At 37.5% G+C, this 22,110-nt stretch overlaps 1 protein-coding gene across 1 annotated transcript in view; it reads left to right on the top strand.

Annotated features, from left to right (window-relative positions):
- LOC120355187 (cadherin-23-like) overlaps window positions 1–22,110 on the top strand; it is a 65,288-nt gene that overhangs the window by 29,490 nt on the left and 13,688 nt on the right. Inside the window, 6 exon segments of the mRNA XM_039443514.1 lie at window positions 704–946; window positions 2,737–2,922; window positions 4,613–4,660; window positions 4,662–4,753; window positions 8,944–9,142; window positions 10,799–10,997. Coding sequence (XP_039299448.1) covers window positions 704–946; window positions 2,737–2,922; window positions 4,613–4,660; window positions 4,662–4,753; window positions 8,944–9,142; window positions 10,799–10,997 — 967 coding nt within the window.

Here is a 22,110-nt window from a genome sequence, read left to right as displayed (position 1 = left end):
TGGACTGTAGTATAAATTTGAAAAGGGACAGTTTTGGACATAAGCCTGTTGTGCCTCCTCATATATAACTGTAAAAATAATTGTACGACTGAGAAAATGAATAAATAAATATAGACTATAAATTCAATCTCTCGTTACAAATTTTCTATGCTTTCACACTCCAGAGGAAAGCTCGGTCCCCCGATATTAAGGTATTATATTATATTAGTGTATGAGCCAGTATATATTGTAATCTGCAGTTGTGTTGTGGTACTTTTTTGTAATAAAAAACTCATTGTAAACAAACGAGCTAAAGATGTGACTGGAGAAGCAACGAAACCAGGTTCTGTTTAAATACAAGTAGTATTACGTCATAATGTTCAAGTTCAAGTTCATTTATTGACACACTTTACAATTTACAATAATAAATAATACACAAAACATTACAAAACAATAATATAAAGTGGTTAGGTAACCTCATTTGAAAAAACGTGTTGAGGCACCATCACACTGAAAATAAAGAAAGAGTAGCTTAGAGCCTAGCTAAAATTATATAAAAACTTGATAAATGTTTATAATCGATAATGTTTACATGTACAAGTGTTTGGTAATTTGTGTTCTTAATTGTTGTAATCTGCATGCATAATGTAATTCAATCATTGTGTAAGATTTGTGCACATTCACATTAATTGATCGAATTCTTTTCTCCCTTTGCATCAAACAGGCAGTAAAAGAGCTGGACAGAGAGGTGCAAGAACGACATGAGTTGATAGTGAAGGCGAGCGAAGACTGTGCCACGACTCCACCCACCAACAACAGCTGGTTCGAGCTGCGAGATGAGACTCTGCTCAAGTTGATTGTCAACGTCAACGATATCAACGACAAACCGCCGTTGTTCGTCAAAAATGTGTTCACGGGAGGTGTTACAACCGAGGCTGACTTTGGCACTGAGTTCATGCACGTCAAGGTAATTGTATTTTAATTGCTGAATCATCTAATTAGAGGTTTATTCCATTAGTAATTAGTCCATACTAACTAATGGGTTGTTTGGACGAGTAATGAGTAACCAGAGTACAGAACTCGTGGGAATTTAGATTGAAATTTAATTTATTATTATTATAAAAATCCAAATTAAATGCTGTAATTCACCCCGAAGACTTCTGCTACTGCAAAAATTGACAACAGGGTAAACAGCCAGATGGAAATTCGATGAGCACTACTATTCAAAAATTATTTGTCGGCCCGGGAATCGAACCCAGTACCTCCTAATTGCCGGTCAGGAATGCTCACCCTTACACCAAACTGACAATCTCTGAATAGCAGCGCTCATTTTATACGAAGACATTGCGGCCAGCCAGTCTACAGAAAATTGAATTTATTCTTCTTCGTTAATATGCATGCAGTGTACAAAAAATATAATTACCCTTTTTAAAATTGTTTACTCATAACATGTTTCCATTATCAAGTGATTGGAAAATAAATAAAAATAAATTATAAATTGAAAATAGATTTAGGATATTCAAGAGTAGCCGTAAGGGAAAAAGTCAATAGTACAAATAGTATGATAAAGACTTCTCACATGCGCTAATGCCTGTGGTTAATAATTATATTCCCACTTTTGTGTGCGAATCCAGCTTGACGGTATTTGTCAAAATGGGCTCCAAATCTTTGCTTTAATTATTTATTTATTAACTTACCTTGGCCCACAATGCTTGTAGCTTAAAAAAGATAGAATAATAATATATTTTTCTATCTACCGCCCATCTCTAATACTCATACTAACTAGTGAGTGAAGTGGGAGAGGAGGTTCTTATAGCCTCAAGTTCGCCCACAATGTTTGTAATGTTTTAAAGTACTACACTACGTCCAGTCCACGCTATCGTCAAGTTGCTGGCCATGTGGCTTGCCAAGTCGCTGGCCAAGCTAGTATGCCAGCCTTGGTCTTTCCATTCATACTGCAATGTGACCATTTGTGGATGCTCGTCTAGCCACTCGTTTTCGCTCAACAAAAATCAGAGCGATGGAAAGTGGAGGCCAGTGAAAGCAAGCGCTTACAAAGCAGCCATCCACACTCTCTTGTATGAATTGGGCGATAGTGTGGATGCGGCATTAAATTAAGGCATTCTTAATATATCTACCTACTGTGTATGTATATTTACCATGTATAATGTATATCTGTATATCAATAGTGAAGATATCGAGGGTAATAATCAATAGTTGATCATGATCGACATTAACTAGTGAAGATATCGAGGATAATCGATAGTTAACTGATTATCGACATTAACTGGTTATCTCTATAACTTGCATATGGGTGTCATCACATTGAATGTGTGTATCTGAAAGTGCTCTTCAGATCTTGCATGTGCCAAAAAAATGAAATATGCCATTGAAACACGTGGTGACGTGCGTGTAGCTGCTCACACTGAACGCAACCAGTAAGTGCACGCGTTCAGTGTCAGTGTTCCTATGGCTCTTTCCAGATTTTGTTTCTCATCTGCACGCTTGGTCATGCATAAACAAGCTTGCACTTACATATTTACGCATTCAATGTTAGCTTGGTATTGGTTCAATAAATTACTTCGTCATTTATTAACTTCGTGCTTAATTAATAAACCCTCCGAGCATGCCAGAAATAGCGGGTAAAGTTAGTCATATTGCATGAATATAATTGAAAATGTGAAACTTTCGATATCACGGGGGAATTGTGATTTGTTGTGCCATGTGAATTATTCGTGTTCCATGTTGTATGTTCAGGCAGTGGACGCGGACACGGGCGAGAACGCTGTGATCAACTACTACATGCTAGGGGAGACGCAGATGACCCTGAGCGAGGGCATGGAGGGCATCCAGCAGCCGCCCTTCCTCGTCGACCAGGGCACGGGGGCCATCCACCTCAACTTCGACCCCCAGAAGGGCATGAAGGGATACTTCGACTTTATGGTCAGTCACATTCAATGAACACTACTTAATCATGGGTCGATTGAATAAAAATTAGAATATAGTGGCTAGAAACTAGCCGTTAGTTCTAGCTAGTGTTGAAATTCAGTTGAATAATCATTTGTGCAATTAGGAGCAATCACATGTTTCCAGAAAACTCTTAAGCAAATACAAGGTTTAGCAGCTCTCAATACGTCAATTTTTATCCACACGTATTAAACACAAGATTTTATTTCTAGCATCACCTAAAGTTTCTATGTAAAGAAAGTTTCTTTACACACGTATTTAAGAAAATATTTTATTTCTAGCTCCACCTAAAGTTTCTATATAAAGAGAGTTTCTTTATACACTAACTGTAGTTCCACCTAGGCCTAGTTAGTGCTAGCAACTTTATTCAACCGAATCTTGAAATAGCAATAGAATTAGAATTAGCAATGGCTAGCTTTTATTCAACCAACCCATCGTCAAAACCACTGGTTTAGTTCACTAGAGATTGATAATGGTGTAACAACCGAAATCTGAAAATTAGAAATCTAAAATTGTTTTAATAACCAGTGGCTTAGATAATATTGAATCGTTTCCATTTAATATTTTGGTATAAGGATATTTACCACAACCGAAATCTGAAAATTAGAAATCTAAAATTGTTTTAATAACCAGTGGCTTAGATAATATTGAATCGTTTCCATTTAATATTTTGGTATAAGGATATTTACCACAATATCTCCACTACAGTGAGGTCCACATGGCAGTGGAGAGAGATAGAAGAACAGCATTGCCGATTCTCAGCCTTGACACTACCTTGTATAGAAGATAGCTGATTAAATGCCACGAGAGGGTATCAGTGAAGGTTTTTGTTCCTGAAAAAGATAACAGACTTTTGTGCAACCGGGGGTAACTGTTCATTGTTGTTTAAAATGGTCAATCATATTTTTTATTCGCCAAGAATAGCTATTTATGTATTAAGAGCGACTTTATCGCTCGCGCAAAACAGACGCGAAGCGGAGCGTGATAATTTTGCAAGAGCGATAAAGAAGCATTACGCGCGAATTACATACAAATTTTTTTCTACAACTGCCCAAACCTGTTAAATTACTTATATCGACGGAGTTACAATTACCGACTTTTTAGGTTAAGATCTGACTTTTTGGCGAGCTGCTTACAATCAGCTGATTAGGGAGCGTAAAGAAACTCTTCTGCGCATGCGCGAATGATAAGCAAGCGTAAAGTAAATCTACTGCGCATGCGCGGATGGTTAGCGAGCGAAAAAGTAGATTCTCCTCAGAAATAAGCTGTTTTACGAGGAGAATTAAGTATGTAAATTCTTTTTTTTACGCGCAGTTGTAGAAAAAATATGTTTTCAATGATTGAATAATGAATTTTTATTTTAATTAATGAGCTATATCTCTATATTGTTCAAAAACGGTCTGGCAACGTATGGTACCTAGAAAAGGATAGCGTAATCTGCTTTGTTTAATGATAGCAAGGATAGTAACGCAAACACTAATAAAATTCTGCCATTATAACGTGAACCACACTGAAATGGTGCACACCTGTTGCACCTATTGAATTGGTTGCGTGTAAACGGCCAATCAATATCTTATCCTATCTAATCTGATAGGATCGATCTGATCCTATATTATCCTAGAATTGCCATTATTTATTAGTAATCAAGCTCCATTTCTATTTACAGGTGATGGCGAACGACAGTGGTGGTCTCTACGACATGGCGCGAGTCATGCATCATTTACCTGCTCCGTGAAGATCAGCGAGTTCGATTTGTATTACGTCAGCATCCCACCGAGATCAGAGAAAAGATCGATCATTTCAGAGAGTAAGTTCAATCATTCAAATGGAATTTTCTTGTAACAATGTACTTTGTCATCACCTAAGAATTTTCCCAGAATACATAGATGTATTCAATTTTTATGACAAAATTATTCCAAAGGTAAACGTTTTGTTTTTAAGTAATTTTCTTGTTACAATGTTCTTTGTCAACACCCAATAATTTTTCTAGAATATGTGGAATATATATTCAATTTTCATGACAAAATCATTCTAAAAGTAGTACAGTTTTTCGTTTACCGAAACCGACTAACCGCGACCTACTAACGAGGAAGAATACTATTCATCCTTATGATAATTTATAAATGCGTGAATCTTATTCTGAAAATTCTTGAACAATCTTATAAAAACCAAAGGAATTCTTTCAAGGTCCTTGGCCACGGTTGCATAAAGCGAGACCATAGAGAAAAGATAGCATAAGAAGATATTCCTTGGTATAGGACGTTTCAAAATTTGAAGCCGATTTTTTGTTAACTAAAGCAGATTACTGTCGACTACTGTCTATTATTACTGTTTTGGCCGGGTGAGAGTGTAAGAACAGCACATCATGAGAGACTACCAGCGTCACATAGCTTCAAGAAAAAGAACTACTAGGACTATCGGCTTGCGTTAACAGTAAAATTTGGAACAGGATTGCCCTATACCATAGGATATTTTCTTATGCTATTTTTTCTATATTGCTGTGCTATAATTATTACTGGGGTTGACAATAATGACTACTATTCAAGGAGTTGATTTGAAAAAGAAGAAGTTTAGTGTAGAAATCCCACTTTTTTTTTTTTTTTTTTAGGATTACGTCCTAAAGACTCCAGTCATGGAGTATAAGACAAGTCATGTTATTACATAATAATTCTAACACTAAGTAGTTCAACCTAGTTTAGGTTTGAAAGGAATTCTTGTACACTATAAAAAGCTCTATCAATTAAATATTTTTTAATTTGTTTTTTGAAAATCTTCAAATCATCATTACTTTTCAAGATTTGAGGTAGCTTGTTATAAAATTTCCTACCAATATAATCTGGTTTTTGTTCAAATACCCTGCTCTAGTGAAGTATTAAGGAGATGCAATAAAGGGTCCAGTAATTCATTTTCACATTCTTTTAAAATTTTGCTTGAGACCCCATCCAATCCTACTGTTTTTTTGTTATTCAAATTTTTTATTATTCTTGACAACTCATCTCTTGATAATGGATGAAATTTAAATACCTTTTAAATTGGCTCAGCATTTAATGTAGTTGTATTATAAGTATTAGTGTTCAGTGACTTTTGGAGATTATATGCAACCTGTTGATAATACTCATTGAAAAAGTTACAAATGTCTGTACTATCATCCATATAATTTCCATGTTCATCGATTATCCTAGGAACATTAGTAACTGTATCTTTTTGAGCTGCTCTCCTATTTCTATTAATTACCTCCCAAACAGCAGAGTTAAAATTGGTACTAGTTGTTAATATTTCAGCTGTTTTCTTACACTTAGCTTTCCTCACTTCTTTTGCATAGTTTTTCTTTAGACATTTGTATTTGACTTCACTCGGAACATCCCTCACTAATTTAAATTCCTCATAAGCTTCCCTAACAATATTTCTTTGAGTAAGAATATCTTCAGTTATCCATTCATCTACTTTGTTTAATTTACTTTTTACTTTGACTTTTTTTATTGGACAGCATACACTAATGTGAAATCTTAGAGTATCAATGAATTTCTTATATTTGTAATTTAGGTTACAACTGTTATAAACACTACTCCAATTTTCTTGAAGCAGTTCCTGCTTCAAACAATTTATATTTCCTAGCTCATATTGCTGAATTTCTTTCACAAAAGTTTTTTTTCTGCTTGGATTCTGGCCCTGCAACTTAACATCTAAAATTTGATAGTTATGATCTGATAGATCTGAGCTACCTAACCTGACATTACAACCTTCTATATTTGTGAGGATATTATCAATAATTGTCTGTGAAGTTCGAGTTACTCTTGTATATTCGTGGACCTTAATTTCTAAATTATTCATATTAATAATATCTCTAATATCCTCTGTCATTTTATCCTGCCTGGCAAAATCGGTATTGAAATCTCCTACTACTATAACATTTGTGAAACGAGCGGTTGTAATTTCCAAAAGTGTATGGAGCAGCTCACAAAATTTTTGCCAGTCTCCATTTGGTGACCTATAGATACCTAACACTGCTACCTGAAATCGATCATCAATTGTTAACCTTAGTCCCGTCACCTCTAAATCCATCTCAACAGAAAATCTCTTAACAAAATCCAGTTCATAAGTTTGGGTATGTTTAGCATTGCTAGTGAATATACATACACCACCACTTCTATGAGCTATTCTACAAAATTCTGATCTCAGTGAATAGCCTGGAATCCTAACTTGATTTATTTCCTTTATTTTTAAGCCATGCTCTGTGAAAATAACAATGTCAGGATCCTCCTGTTTAAGAAATACTTCTAATCTGTCAATTTTGTTGCGAAGATACTGAATATTTTGATGATAAATACTAAAAACCTTACCATCTTGTGCTACTCTATCTCTAGCATTTGTAGCTATTTCCCTTTCTCTGTTTTGAGCCAATTTACTAAAAAATCGTTATTTGTTTCTTTGACTGTTTTTAAACCAGAGGATTGCAAACGGCTTTCAATCAGCTCTGCCAATCTATTACAAAAGATTACTTTGCCAGATCGATTTAGATGCAACCCATGATTAGTGAAGTTATGTCTTTTCAACCTTTCATTTAGAAAACAAATCCCCAGTTGTTTAGAATTCTTATTTTTAGGCTGTTGATTGTATTATGGATTGATTTGTTTGTCGAATTGATTGCTTCATTTAATTCTGGCCTATCAAACCTATTAGGAATAGTACTTATTATTAAGTTTGTTTTTTTGCTGAGTGGCACAATTTCCTTGATTTTTTCTGTTACTTGAGGAAGATGATTCAAGTTAGGTTCATTTATATTATTTGAGCCACCCAGTACAATTAGATAGTCATTTTCATCAAAGTCTTTAGTTTGTTCCCTAGCTGACTCTACAACTGCATTAATTGATGCACTTGGCTTGAAAAAACATTGGACATCAAATTTATTTTTCAATCTTTTATCAAGGAGATCACTGCAATCACGCCCATGACTGGACGTCAGTAGCAGAACTCTCCCTTTCCTATCTTTATTCCCCTCAGCTATATTTTTGGTTGCTGTCTTCAAAACCTCACTGTACGTTTTATTTCGACCATTTTCAGAGCATTTCCCATCATTTAGGTTAGATTCTATTTTTTTGCATTTGGACGGAGGTTCTATCACACAATTAGTATTATCAAATTTAGATTTTAGTTTCTTTATTTCCTCCGACATTAGACTACATTGATTTTTTAGATTTAGTATTTCTTTTTTATGGTCTTCATCTTGTAATTTTATAATCAGTTCCAAAGATTTAATTTCTTCTACCATCCCTAACCTTTCTTCCTCAGACGTTTTTAGAGTTACTTCTAATTGGTTTTTTAAATTAGTGTGGCTACTTTGTAGTTGAGCAACTTTTTCGGCTAAAGTAGTTTGAGGAACTGGGGTTTTTGGTTTTGGCGTTTTTGAATTTTGGTTTTGGGAACGCGTAAGTACTCCCGCGTTTCTATTAATAACCTTCGGTGTTCTATTTGAGCTCATCTTCCTATCTAAGAAATTATATTACTTGCAATAATAATAATTGATTTATAAATGATAGGATTTTAATTTGGTTATAATTTTAGTCAAGTAAACTATCTATGTTTATTTTTAAATCTCGAAAACCTAACCTCAAAATAACCTCTAAACAATGTTTGGCTTATAAAATAGAATTAAGAATTAAAATCTAAAACAAAATGATAAAACGTGATCAAGAAACAATTAATAATGAAATTAATACAAAATTTGTACTTATCCGTGACTATTTATAACACAAAATCTTCCAAAACCCAGGAGCGAAATTATGTATGACTTTCATTCACAAACCTCAAGGTCAATTGATCATTGATCATTGAATTGATAATTAGAAAGACCGGTTTCGGTTTTTACACCATTGTCAATCTCTGATAAACTCTGTCTTATTATGTAATAATTTCATCTCTCTCAACCGTTAATTTAAGAGAATAATTTGATTGTTTATAATTGAATAGAATTACTATAGAAAAATTTGTGTTTGGCAGAATTTTAGGAAACGTGACTGGCGCAATAGTGAACATAGACGAGATGAAAGTGCATGAAACCCGCGACGGTCGAGTGGACAAAACACGCAGCGACCTCTACATGCATTTCGTCAACCTGACTGACCATTCTATCATGGAAGTCAACTCTGTGCTAAGACTGATTGATCAAAGCATCGAGCGGCTAGATACTCTATTCAAGGTCAGATCCAGTTTACTGTTTTCATAAATTTGAAGTATTTTTTGGTACCGTACACTTCAAGTGCGGCACAGATTATACTTACTGGAAATAATTGTATTATTTCGATACATTCATTTCTAAAATCTCGATCCAATTGAATTTTGGTTTGGTAACAAAATCAAGTCTCTTGATTGACAAAATACTTTTATTTTTTATCATTTACAAAGTATATCTTTTGATAGAATTTTATTAAAAATTATATTTCTGATTGACAAATTTATATTGATGAATTATCGATACTTTCTCATCAACTTAAAATTTCTGATCAACCAGTTATAATTTTAATTGATCTCATTCTCTGAGATCCGAAACTTGTAATTTTACAGAGTTAGTGAGATTTATTATGGAAACAGCTAAATATAATATCTTTTACAAGTATTAAACTAAATCATGAGCACAACTAGGCCTATGCATTTAAATAGCTATCCTCTAGAAGGCAGGGGCAAGGTAGAGAATCGGCAACGCTGTTCTTCTATTTTTTAGGAACTAACTACCACCTACCACCATGTAAATAACTGTCTAATGACTTACTAAACACTAATTAATAATCCACACAAAAAAACAAAACCTACTCTAGAACATGGTACGGCATAGTGGAGTAGGTCAATTTCCACACAGAAAACACTAAACATGTAGAGGATACATTATAATTTTTTTTTGTAACTAACTATTGTATGTAATTATAATTTATCTAATATTTTCTGTAATTGATGTAGTAGTTTTTGTTTTTTGGGAAATAAACATTTATTTTCACACCCATTATAACGTGGGCCTCACTGTAGGAAATCCTTCAATCCTTGAGATAGTACAAAAGGAATTAGGTAACGTGAAGAGAATGTAGGATAAATACGACACCAATTTTACATATTATACTGAAAATAATTAATATTGTAATATTTCAATATGAATGTATGATAGGATGGGATGAAGCAAGTTTGATTGGATGGGGAAAAACAAAAAACTAGGAGATTTTCATTTTAAAAAATAGTATGGACTAAGAAGGAAATCTAAAAGGATTACAGAGTAATCAGCGAGCGAACCATAAAACCGAAGAGTACTTCAAGTACTCTTAGATTATGACTATAACGGAATAGTTATTTGTGTAACTAGTGCGTAAAGTGAGGGATTGCTGCACCGAGGGAAACAATTTAATTCACGAGCCGAAGGCGAGTGAAAAAAGTTTCTCGAGTGCAGCAATACACTTTACTCACGAGTTACACATTAAATTTTTCATGCATTGAGGCATATATTTGAGGCAATAACACACTTTACTCACAAGTTACACATTAAATTTGTCATGCATTGAGGCATATATTTGAGGTAATAACACACTTTACTCACGTGTTACACATTAAATTTGTCATGCATTGAGGCATGTATTTAAGGCAATAACACACTCTACTCACGAGTTACACATTAAATTTGTCATGCATTGAGACATATATTTAAGGCAATAACACACTTTACGCACGAGTTACACATTAAATTTTTCATGCATTGAGGCATATATTTAAGGCAATAACACACTTTACTCACGAGTTACACATTATTTTTTCCTGCCTTGAGGCATATATTTGAGGCAATAATTACATTAGATTTGAAACGCTTGTTTTTTAGGAGTTCAACGTGCTGGACACACAGGGCGCAGAGCGAGTGGTGGCGTTGCGAATCGCCGGCCCGGACAGCGTGGTGTGGATGTGGCTGGTCGGCTGCACTCTCTTCCTCACTTTGCTGCTGGTTGTCGTTATCGCTCTCTGTCTGTCGCAGCGCGCTCGCTACCAGCGCCAACTCAAGGCCGCTACCATCACTGCTTTCGGTCAGTCAAAATAAAGCTATTATATTGAAGATTAGCAGGTAACCCGTGCTACGCACGAGTCTGTTTATAGCACAAATAGTTTTATAGTTCCATACTTATATTGAAAGTATTAAGAACTTGAATTTCAATAGCAAATACCAATTACAAATTTCAATTTGAATAGAAAAACGATTTGATTGGGCTTTGAATCACGAATTGAATAAATTTGTTTAAATTATTAGAATCATAAGTAGATATAAAAGGCCGGTCCTGGGACACAAGTGTCCCAGGACCGGCCTTTACCTCAAGGTCATCCAGGTCAACCACCCCCAACCTCAAGGTCATCCAGGTCAACCAACCCCAACCTCAAGGTCATCCAGGTCAACCACCCCCCAACCTCAAGGTCATCTAGGTCAACCACACCCACCTCAAGGTCATCTAGGTCAACCACCTTAACCTCAAGGTCATCCAGGTCAACCACCTTAACCTCAAGGTCATCCAGGTCAACCACCCCAACCTCAAGGTCATCCAGGTCAACCACACCCACCTCAAGGTCTCCCAGGTCAACCACACCCACCTCAAGGTCATCCAGGTCAACCACACCCACCTCAAGGTCATTCAGGTCAACCACCCTAACCTCAAGGTCAAAAAAAAAAAAATTAAAAAAAAATAATAAAAAAAATATATATAAAAAAAAAATTAAAAAAAAAATTAAAAAAAAAATTAAAAAAAAAATTACAAAAAATTAAAAAAATTAAAAAAAAAATAAATAAATAAATGAAAAAAAATTAAAAAAATTAAAAAAAAAATTAAAAAAAAAATTAAAAAAAAATTGAAAAAAAAATGAAAAAAAAATTAAAAAAAAAATTAAAAAAAAATTGAAAAAAAAAATTAGAAAAAAAAATTGAAAAAAAAAATCAAAAACACATAAGATTGGGAAAAAAGGGAAAAAAAATTCCCTCCAGATCCTGAACTGGGGTATAAAAGGAGTTGTTCTACAAGGAGTGAGACATTGTGTCTTTGAAAGTCGTGCCGTCAGTACGTGTGTGTACCACCAGTACATGTGTGTGATTGGTTTTGGATCAATTTCATCTTTATCAACATCAAGAGTAAGTACCAGTGCATTTTATAGTTCTATATATATTTATATTATATATTCATGATTTATCAATTAAGTTCAAAAGAGTAGAATTTTGAAGTAGTTTGAGACTGACAATTAAATTCTAAAATGACTTAAATTCGAAAATGTCAAGTTTAATTATGAATTAGGTTCTTCGAGTTGGTGGTTGTAATCCATCCTAACCTAAAAAACATATAATTATAAAGTAGATCCTAGACCCCCCATTCACATTCCCCCATACAGCTCCGGATCATTATTCTTAGAACATAAACACCATAGAGTAAATGACATAGTCAAAAATGACAAGTTTAATTATGAATTAGGTTCCAATACATACAAGTTATGAGTTAAATTATGAATTAGGTTCTTCGAGTTGGTGGTTGTAATCCATCCTAACCTAAAAAAACGAATAATCACAAAGTAGATCCTAGATTCACATTCAAATCCCGACTCACGACTCTATACTACAATAATGCATACAAGGATGAGCCTGCCAAAGATTTCCACACCTTTCTGAGCAGTCTGAAGGATAAAATTGTTCACATCATCAGTCAACAACTGCAGACACATGGAGCAATGAAGTTCAATCTAGTATTGGAGGCAACATATTTCCGCAGCACCCTTGATAAGACCTTCTTCGATCAAGAAGAGTTTCAGAATGTTGCCTTCAAAACTCCAAACTATGCCATCTTCAGTATCATCAATCTTCCAGACATCATCAACCAAGCGTGCATGACCCTACTGGATGAGGAGTCAAAATTCGAAGGAAATTCCAGTGGATGGAGTCTGCTTATCATCGATGGATTGCTAATCAGAAGTAGACCTCAATCCATAACACCAGTCATCCAACCACAACCAGTCATCCAACCGCCACCAGTCGTCTCACTATCGCCACCAGTCACCCCACTATCGCCACCAGTCGCCCCACCATCGTCACCAGTCATTCCACTATCGCCGCCAGTCGTCCCACTATCGCCACCAGTCGCCCCACTATCGCCGCCAGTCGCCCCACCATCGTCACCAGTCGCCTCACTATCGCCACCAGTCGCCCCACTATCGCCAAGAGTCGCCCCACTATCGCCGCCAGTCGCCCCACTATCGCCAAGAGTCGCCCTACTATCGCCAAGAGTCGCCACACTATCGCCAAGAGTCGCCCCACTATCGCCGCCAGTCGCCCCACTATCGCCACCAGTCGCCCCACCATCGCCACCAGTCGCCCCACTATCGCCGCCAGTCGTACCACTATCGCCACCAGTCGTACCACTATTGTCACCAGTCGTACCACTATCGTCACCAGTCGTCCCACCATCGCCACCAGTCGCCCCACTATCGCCGCCAGTCGCCCCACTATCGCCACCAGCCGCCCCACTATCGCCACCAGTTGCCCCACTATTGCCGCCAGTCATACCACTATCGCCACCAGTCGTACCACTATCGTCACCAGTCGTACCACTATTGTCACCAGTCATCCCACCATCGCCGCCAGTCGCCCCACTATCGCCACCAGTCGCCCCACTATCACCGCCAGTTATATAACCACAACACCTACATGCATATAGCTTTGATCGTAGGCCTACATACTCAAGTGACACTCGGCCAGCATATTCGTCTTTGAACTTTCCAAGCACCATTTTGTTTGCATCCGAGTAGCATGGGTGGTCTGGAGGGTACTCTGAAGTGTTAAAGATATCTCTGAGCTGCTGGTTGTTGATGATGTCGTTGTACATGTCCTCTGTCTTGACAAGGTAGAATAAGCTATCAGTATCTTGATATAAGAGTTGAAGACGGTCCTTGTAGATGGGCTTCATGATGTTATAGTGGAATTCATACATGAGGGTTTTGCTGATGTCGAGCACTGATAACCCTATGTAGATAGGTTTGTTCAGCTCCACTTTCTCTTTATGCATTGTAACAGCACAGATATTCTCGCCAAAGATGATGCAGTCCTTGTACACTGGTCGAGCAATCAGTTTCTTCAAACGCTTCTCGTCATTCACTAGCTCCATGCTCATTCTTTTTCGCACATTTTCCATTGTCTTACCAAAAACTGCATTGTTCATAAGTTTGAAAAAGTTCTTTTCAAACTTATTCTTCGACTGCTGTCGAAGTCTGGTGTTCAGCATGATGTAGGGTGCTAGGAAGTCCTCCTGCTCAAACCGCACACCTCGATGAACTTTAGCGATTTTCAATCCATGCTGTACTGCTTGCTTGAGGGTGCGGTAATGACATACATATCGTTCACGGCTGCTTAGAGCTGTCATGAGTCGCACATGATTAGATTTAAGAGTTTTTTTGTTCTCTGCCAGGAATGGGAAGTCGTTATGCTCATCATGCAATTCAGAAGGGTACTCAATGTCCACCTCCAAGATGTAGCCAATCTTTTGAACATCTCCAACACCCTCAATACCCATTGTTACTGCTTCCAATTCAGTCAGATGTCAACTCAGTCAAATGTCATTGATACCAGATGGTGATAAAGAATCACCAGTAAGTTTGCTGTATGATAAAATACTATTGAATGTATAAACATTGTAATATGATAGTAAAGAAATAAACCCTCATTGGCTGATCCACTGTCTAAAACTACTCTCATGTAATGATGTAAACATGTATGAAATAAACCTCAATTTTGTGTTAACCATTGATTGAGAGTTTCATTAATTCATATAGGTGAAAAAATCACCTTACTTTACTTTAAGCATTGTAATTTCAACGACCCCCACTCCACCTCCCTCTGTCACATGACCAATGGCCACCAGCATTAAGGACTCTAGCTCAAGATGGTCATGCACGACCTGTCACTCTACATGCTCATGGAGACCTATCACTCCAGATCAATATGTACATGGTAGACCTACTGGATCAAGATGTCCATGGAGACTCTAGATCAACATGACCATGCTGCTCTAGAGATCAAAATGGTATTGAAGATAGATATTTTCAATGACTCCCACTCCATGCTCAGACATGACATATTCTCAATGACCCTCACTCCTCCTGTCACATGTCTGTATAGTATAATTGGGTCGTCCACTCAGTGGTCAGTCAGTTCAATTACTGATCAGTCTGTTCAGTTACTGAACAGTCACTGTTCAGTCACTGTTCAGTCACTGATCAGTCTGATCAGTAACTGATCAGTCACTGTTCAGTCACTGATCAGTTTGATCAGTCACTGTTCACTTACAGCAAGCTGCAATGAGCTTAGACATAGTTGTTAAAGTATACATAGTATAGGAGTTAGAAGAAGGCTAGAATTGCTCATTATTGCAATCAAACAGGTATATTGTAGGAACAATAGTTAAGAGTACAAGGCACATCCTGCACTATCAACTCCTATAGTAAATTTCTAAGAGCTTCTAACACATTGAAGAAGATTTATCTCCCCAACATGCAAAAAAAAAAAAAAAAAAAAACGGGATTGTAGGATATTTCCTTATGGATAAGCCGACTTTATCATTAGGAGACGATATGTATATTTCCAATGAGAAAAGTATATAAATAATAAGTTTGCGAGTAAAGCTGTTTATGGTTTCCTGTTCTAAAAATTGCTCCACTTCTTGACCGCATATCCTTTCCATTCAATGATTAGGAAAAACATCCTATTATCTCATTCACACAAAACAATGTTTCCTCTATTCCTTCCACTCTAATAAAAATAAAAGCAGGATATATGCGGTGTGAATCATTTCCCGCGAACTCTATTCTTAGTCCAGGTGTGAATTTGTTCTATTATGAAGTGTTTATTCCTTCCACTCTTATCAATATTGAAACAGGATATGCGGTGCAAATTATCTAGTTCTATAAAAACTTATTACTTCACTTCGCTAAAAGCAATCTACTGCTGATAGTCTCACATTCCATGTATCAAATTCTAAAGTCACATGAAGTTGTAGGAAGGATTACCGGCAACCCTTGGCTGCATTACTGTTACAACTCACGCATTGAATGCGGAAAGCTTAATTGAGAGATCCATACATATTAAAACATTATTGGAAATGCCAATTTTGTATAAAATTAGAGCTCTATATGATTTCATTATAATAACTACCGATTGCATTAATTTGATGCCAAGGTGATAGAATGAGAAAAGTAGAAATTCAAGTTGTAATATAACTTGAAAGATATTGACTAAAGTGGAATTGTCTGTCATATCAGCTCCATTCATGAATGAAAATCGTTGACCTTATACTGAAATGAAATTGAATAATCCAATATTAACTTAATATACTCACTGTTCTCTGTATGGCTTCTGAAATTATTGAAATGGAATAGAAGTTACCAAGTACCTTTTTTTTGTATTCTCCCATTCATCGATTCTGATAGAAATTCCCAAATCACGAACCTGAAATTCAGATTCATCCCAGTTCTGAATTGAAACAAACCCATTTATTCTAATAAATTTATAAATTCCGATTCATAACATCATATAATATCATAACTCACTATCCATAAATGTTTCCAATAGAAATTTACTATAGGAGTTGATAGTGCAGGATGTGCCTTGTACTCTTAACTATTGTTCCTACAATATACCTGTTTGATTACAATAATGACAAATTCTACCCTTCTTATAACTCCTATACTATGTATACCGTAGGAATAATAGTTGATATATTTTACAGTTTGAAAACCTGGAAGCATTGTATGTGTCAAACTATTGGATAGAGGAAGAAGTTGAGAACCCCAACATAGATTTGAATTATGAAATTAGAATCAAGCTAGATGTTCTAGAGCATAACCCCAGTAGGAATAAGAAAAGAGTTATTTTCTGTATCTGATTGCCTTGACCACATCATCAGCTGACTTGCTTTTAATTGGTATAGCAAAGGCGAACTTACTAAGACAATTGATAATAGTAATTATGTATCTATAACCTTTGTTCTGTTGAGCATATGGTATCATCTCAACAAGGTCAGCTTGATAGAGGTCATAAAGACCTTTGACTGTAACCTTTCTTGTTGGGAAATTCCAACAAGCTTGCTTGTGCAGCTCTTATGCTAATACTGTCTTATCCATACTGGATATATGAACTTGCTAATTAGCATTTATATAGGCATCAAGCTGTTGAGCTCAACCATCATGAACTTCCTACATGGTATGATAAAGACAAGTTTATCATAGAAGGATGCTTCCTATTGTATTCACTATACCTTAAATGTCTAAGAGTGCTTACTCTAGAAGTTGAAGGGTGTATGGAATAAGATGTACAACATATTTCTCTTGAAATAACACACTCTCTCTTTTATTGATACATAACATAATATATATAAACTGAGCATTCATATGAATAATACAATTATTTACATTACAATTCAATAGATTCAGTCCAATATATCGAGAACTATCCAGTGATATAATTCACCCAATCTATCACTTATTTCGCAGAATCCTCTGCTGAATGAGAATTTCAAGATGGCTGCTCCCTCGCATAGGTCGGTATAGCTTGACACTTCGGCATCATGAAAGATGGATGTTAGTGTCTCTAGAAAGTTTTGAGCTGTTCCAAACGGTTCTGGTAGGTCCTTATCTCCAAACTTCAGAAATGGTTGTACAATCCATTGGTTGCTGGTTATTAGTAGGCAGTCTCCACACTCACACATATCTGCTTGCTCCACTGCAGGCTGATGTTGGCAGTGGTAGTGGTAACAGCAGGAGTACTAGCTGGAGTAGTAGCTGGAGTTCTAGTTGTAGCTGATGCTAGTTCTCTACAGCACGGTGCACAGACCTCAACTGATGATGACCGCTTCCAAAAAGTCTTGCGATGTGAATGTAGGGCGAAGACATGTGCGCAGTGGATTTGTTGACACTTCCTGGCATGAGGTATGACGTCACTTTTCAAGCAATTTCCTCAGAATGCTGTACTGGGATGAATCACCATCTATTTTATAGTCATCATTTGATAAGGGACGTGACCGTTTAGCAGGGATAGTACTGCTTCCTGACTCATTGACTTTATCAATGAGCTCATCATGTGATGAGGAATGTAGCCGTTTAGCTGTTGTAGTACTACTAGCTGCCTGAACCTTGGGAATTTCTTGAGAGTCAATCATCTCTTCCTCCTCATCCTCCTCCTCCTCCTCCTCCTCCTCCTCCTCCTCATCCTCCTCATCAATGTGTGCTAGAGTGGGGATCTTGTAATGTCCATGTGCAAGAGTTGTAATTCCATCATCTAGAATATACCTCTTCTCATCAGCTTTGCTCAATGCCTTCTTTCTCATGACTTGGGTCATGATCTGATGTTTCCTAGTGCCAAACATCACTTGTTCTCTATAGATATCCTCATCACCATATAGACAATCTAGATAGTCTTGGAAGCCTATGTAACGTTCAGCATCTGGATGCATTTTTGAGAGTTCTCGCCCAAGTATTGGTCTCCTCACTCCTTTAGCTTTCTTTATCAATCCACTTGTCAGCTGATTTGGATCACTATTGTAACACCTACAGGCATATAGCTTCAAACGTAAGCCTACATACTCAAGTGGCGCTCGGCCAGCATATTCATCTTTAAACTTGCCAAGCACCATTTTGTTTGCATCTGAATAGCATGGGTGGTCTGGAGGGTACTCTGAGGTGTCAAAGGTATCTTTCAGTTGTTGGTTGTTGATGATGTCGTTGTATAGGTTCTCAGTTTTCACGATGTAGAATAAGCTGTCAGTATCCTGATAAAGCAGTTGTAGGTTCTCTTTGTATGTAGGTTTCATCACATCATAGTGGAACTGGTACATAAGGGTTTTGCTGATGTCCAACACTGTCAAACCAATGTAGATAGGTTTGTTCAGCTCCACTTTTTCCTTATGCATCATAACAGCGCAAATATTCTCACCAAAGATGATGCGGTCCTTGTACACTGGTCGAGCAATCAGTTTCTTCAATCGATTCTCGTCATTCACTAGCTCCATACTCACCCTTTTTCGCACATTCTCCATTGTCTTACCAAACACAGCGTTGTTCATAAGTTTGAAAAAGTTCTTTTCAAACTTATTCTTCGACTGCTGTCGAAGTCTGGTGTTTAGCATGATGTAGGGTGCTAGGAAGTCCTCCTGCTCAAACCGCACACCTCGATGAACTTTAGTGATTTCTAATCCATGCTGTACTGCTTGCTTGAGGGTGCGGTAATGACATACATATCGTTCGCGATTGCATAGAGCTGTCATGAGTCATACATGATTGGATTTAAGAGTTTTTTTGTTCTCCGCCAGGAATGGGAAGTTGTTATGCTCATCATGCAATTCAGAAGGGTACTCAATGTCCACCTCCAAGATGTAGCCAATCTTTTGAACATCTCCAACACCCTCAATACCTCTGCTCACCCCCTCCAACTCATCTTTCTCCATCCACTGGAATTTCCGGCATGGAAGTGGTTGGCACATTGCCCAGCCGTACAGGTTGTTCGCATCTGTGTACAGGAGATATGATGTAGGCTTCTCAGGGTCAATAGGCGCTCCTGTGTAGGCATTGTTGGCTACAGCATGACGGTGTATACAATTTGTTATTCCTCCTCTGATACCTCGCTCGATAAACATGTACATGTCATAGTCAGTAAGGAGCTCAAGCTTGACTTTAGTATATTTCAGCATGACATCGAAGGAAAAGCCTGGAGATGTAAAGTAGTGAGCACAATCCAAATCATAAGTCTTCATGCATACATCGCGGAAGCTCTCAAAGACATCAGCCAACAGGAGAACATCTGTTTTCAAGTATAGGTCGCTGTATTCTCCCAGAGTTCTACAACTGAATTGGTTCCACACAGTTTGAGCATGTTCATAATCATCACTGCTAACACTCCTATCAACCAGCTTGCTGAAAAATGCCTCTTTGGGTGGTAGCAATGTTTCTTCGAGCCTCTGCCATGAATCGCAGTAGTCGTATGGGAACACTCCTTTCCTTGAGACAAGGCTCAATTTGTTTCCAAACACCTTGGCAGTATGTGGCAGCACTTTGGACAAGTCTTCTGGATTCGATGCTGATTTGACTAGGTTGGTGACCAGATTGTCTAAACTATCAGGTGTAAACCGGAATGTATTGATGAATCGAAGGTGCATTTTTGGAGATATTTGTTTGGTGAATGATATATACTTTTCCGATGAGTTTGGGATGACAGACAGCCGATCCTTATCTCTACCCAGCTCTGGAATAATGAGGTGTGTATCATAGTTTGAAGAGTTGTGGAGAAACACTGGTATGAATGATTGTCGCTCTCGCTGCAGGTTGCATTTACGGCATAATGCATTCCAGTAGATACCAGTTATATGACAATGGTCATACACCTTATCTTTATTGAACCGTTCATTGCAGGCCTCACAGAAATCAGCTGCATTATGTCGTTCTTTCTCTCTTTTGGTTAGTGGGAGCAACTTGATATTCCTGCAGTCAATTGCCTCATCTAAATCTTTTGCATACATGGTGAGGGTCTTCATGAAATGTTTGGCGGCATCAGGACCCCTGTAGACAATTGGCTCATGAGGGATTAGGTTAGTGATTGTCAGCCAGGAATCTTCCAAATATGGGTCCCGCACAAAGTATAAGCAGTAACTCATTGCCCGATGATACTGGATAACTTTGGTAGCTTCACCAATCCATTGTTCATTGTCTTCATCAGGTTTCTCCAGGATGCACTCAAAATCGGCGTATGCTACAACAGGTACTCTATACTTTTGCACATGTTCCTCAAACTTCAAGGTTGGAGGTTTACCATCTTTTCCAACCTGTGGCATGATGATTCTTGCTGTATTATTGCTAGCACAATACTCCTCATGCTCAGCCATCCTACGTTCTCCATCTCTGTTCTGGGTGTAATGGGTGAAACATCGTCTGCAGATGATAATTTTATGCTGATGTTTTGTGAGTTGAGATCCCACAAGTTTTTCAGAATTTTTAATGTAGCAGTAGTGGCTATTTGATTTATGTTCATTGTCATCCTCAAGGGTGCTGTTTTCATCATCATCCTTACTCTCACAGAGGAGGAGGAGATCAAAGTGATCTGCCTTCATTGCATTTCCAACTCTTCTTGGAAATATAACGTTCTTCTCATCCACACCATAAATATTAACTGATACCTCCGGATTATCTTTCTCAAATATATCGATTTGACTGATGGTAGTGGGAAATCCAATGCCTGAAAAGTTGTATCTCTCCTCCAATTGATAATATCGGTCGTTGACTCGTTCAGGATGGTTGCCTTGTACATGTTTGGCGAGGATGGCCCATTTGAAACATTGCTGGTCCTTGTTTATAGGATTAACGATTGCCTTTCGTGCTGATAGAAGAGGTGGAAGACTGATGTAGGATGATCCACGCAGTGGAATATATTTGCTAATCCTGATGAGCAATCCATCGATGATAAGCAGACTCCATCCACTGGAATTTCCTTCGAATTTCGACTCCTCATCCAGTAGGGTCATGCACGCTTGGTTGATGATGTCTGGAAGATTGATGATACTGAAGATGGCATAGTTTGGAGTTTTGAAGGCAACATTCTGAAACTCTTCTTGATCGAAGAAGGTCTTATCAAGGGTGCTGCGGAAATATGTTGCCTCCAATACTAGATTGAACTTCATTGCTCCATGTGTCTGCAGTTGTTGACTGATGATGTGAACAATTTTATCCTTCAGACTGCTCAGAAAGGTGTGGAAATCTTTGGTAGGCTCATCCTTGTATGCATTATTGTAGTATAGAGTCGTGAGTCGGGATTTGAATGCCTCCTCCAGGACAACAAACTCGTCCACAGAGTTTGCTGTTTGCTGACATCGTACAGCTTTGCTCATCTGGAACAATGCAGAACAATATTGTATTAGTATGGTATGCAGTATTCAACTCTATATATATATCACTATCAACAGATGTGGGGGATGAAGGCAGTGAAACAGTATCTAGGATCGTGGGTCGGGGGATGGAGGTTCATAGGTGTTTATGTTCTAGGGATGATGGTCCGGAGCTGTATGGTGGGGTGGGGTGGGGTGGTGATGGGGGATGTGAATGGGGGTCTAGGATCTACTTTGTGATTATATGGTTTTT

This window comes from Nilaparvata lugens, chromosome Y, assembly GCF_014356525.2.
Source record: "Nilaparvata lugens isolate BPH chromosome Y, ASM1435652v1, whole genome shotgun sequence".
Classification (NCBI taxonomy): Eukaryota; Metazoa; Arthropoda; class Insecta; order Hemiptera; family Delphacidae; genus Nilaparvata; species Nilaparvata lugens.
The sequence above is the reverse complement of the archived record's forward strand: the minus strand, read 5'-3'. Positions and strand labels throughout refer to the sequence as shown.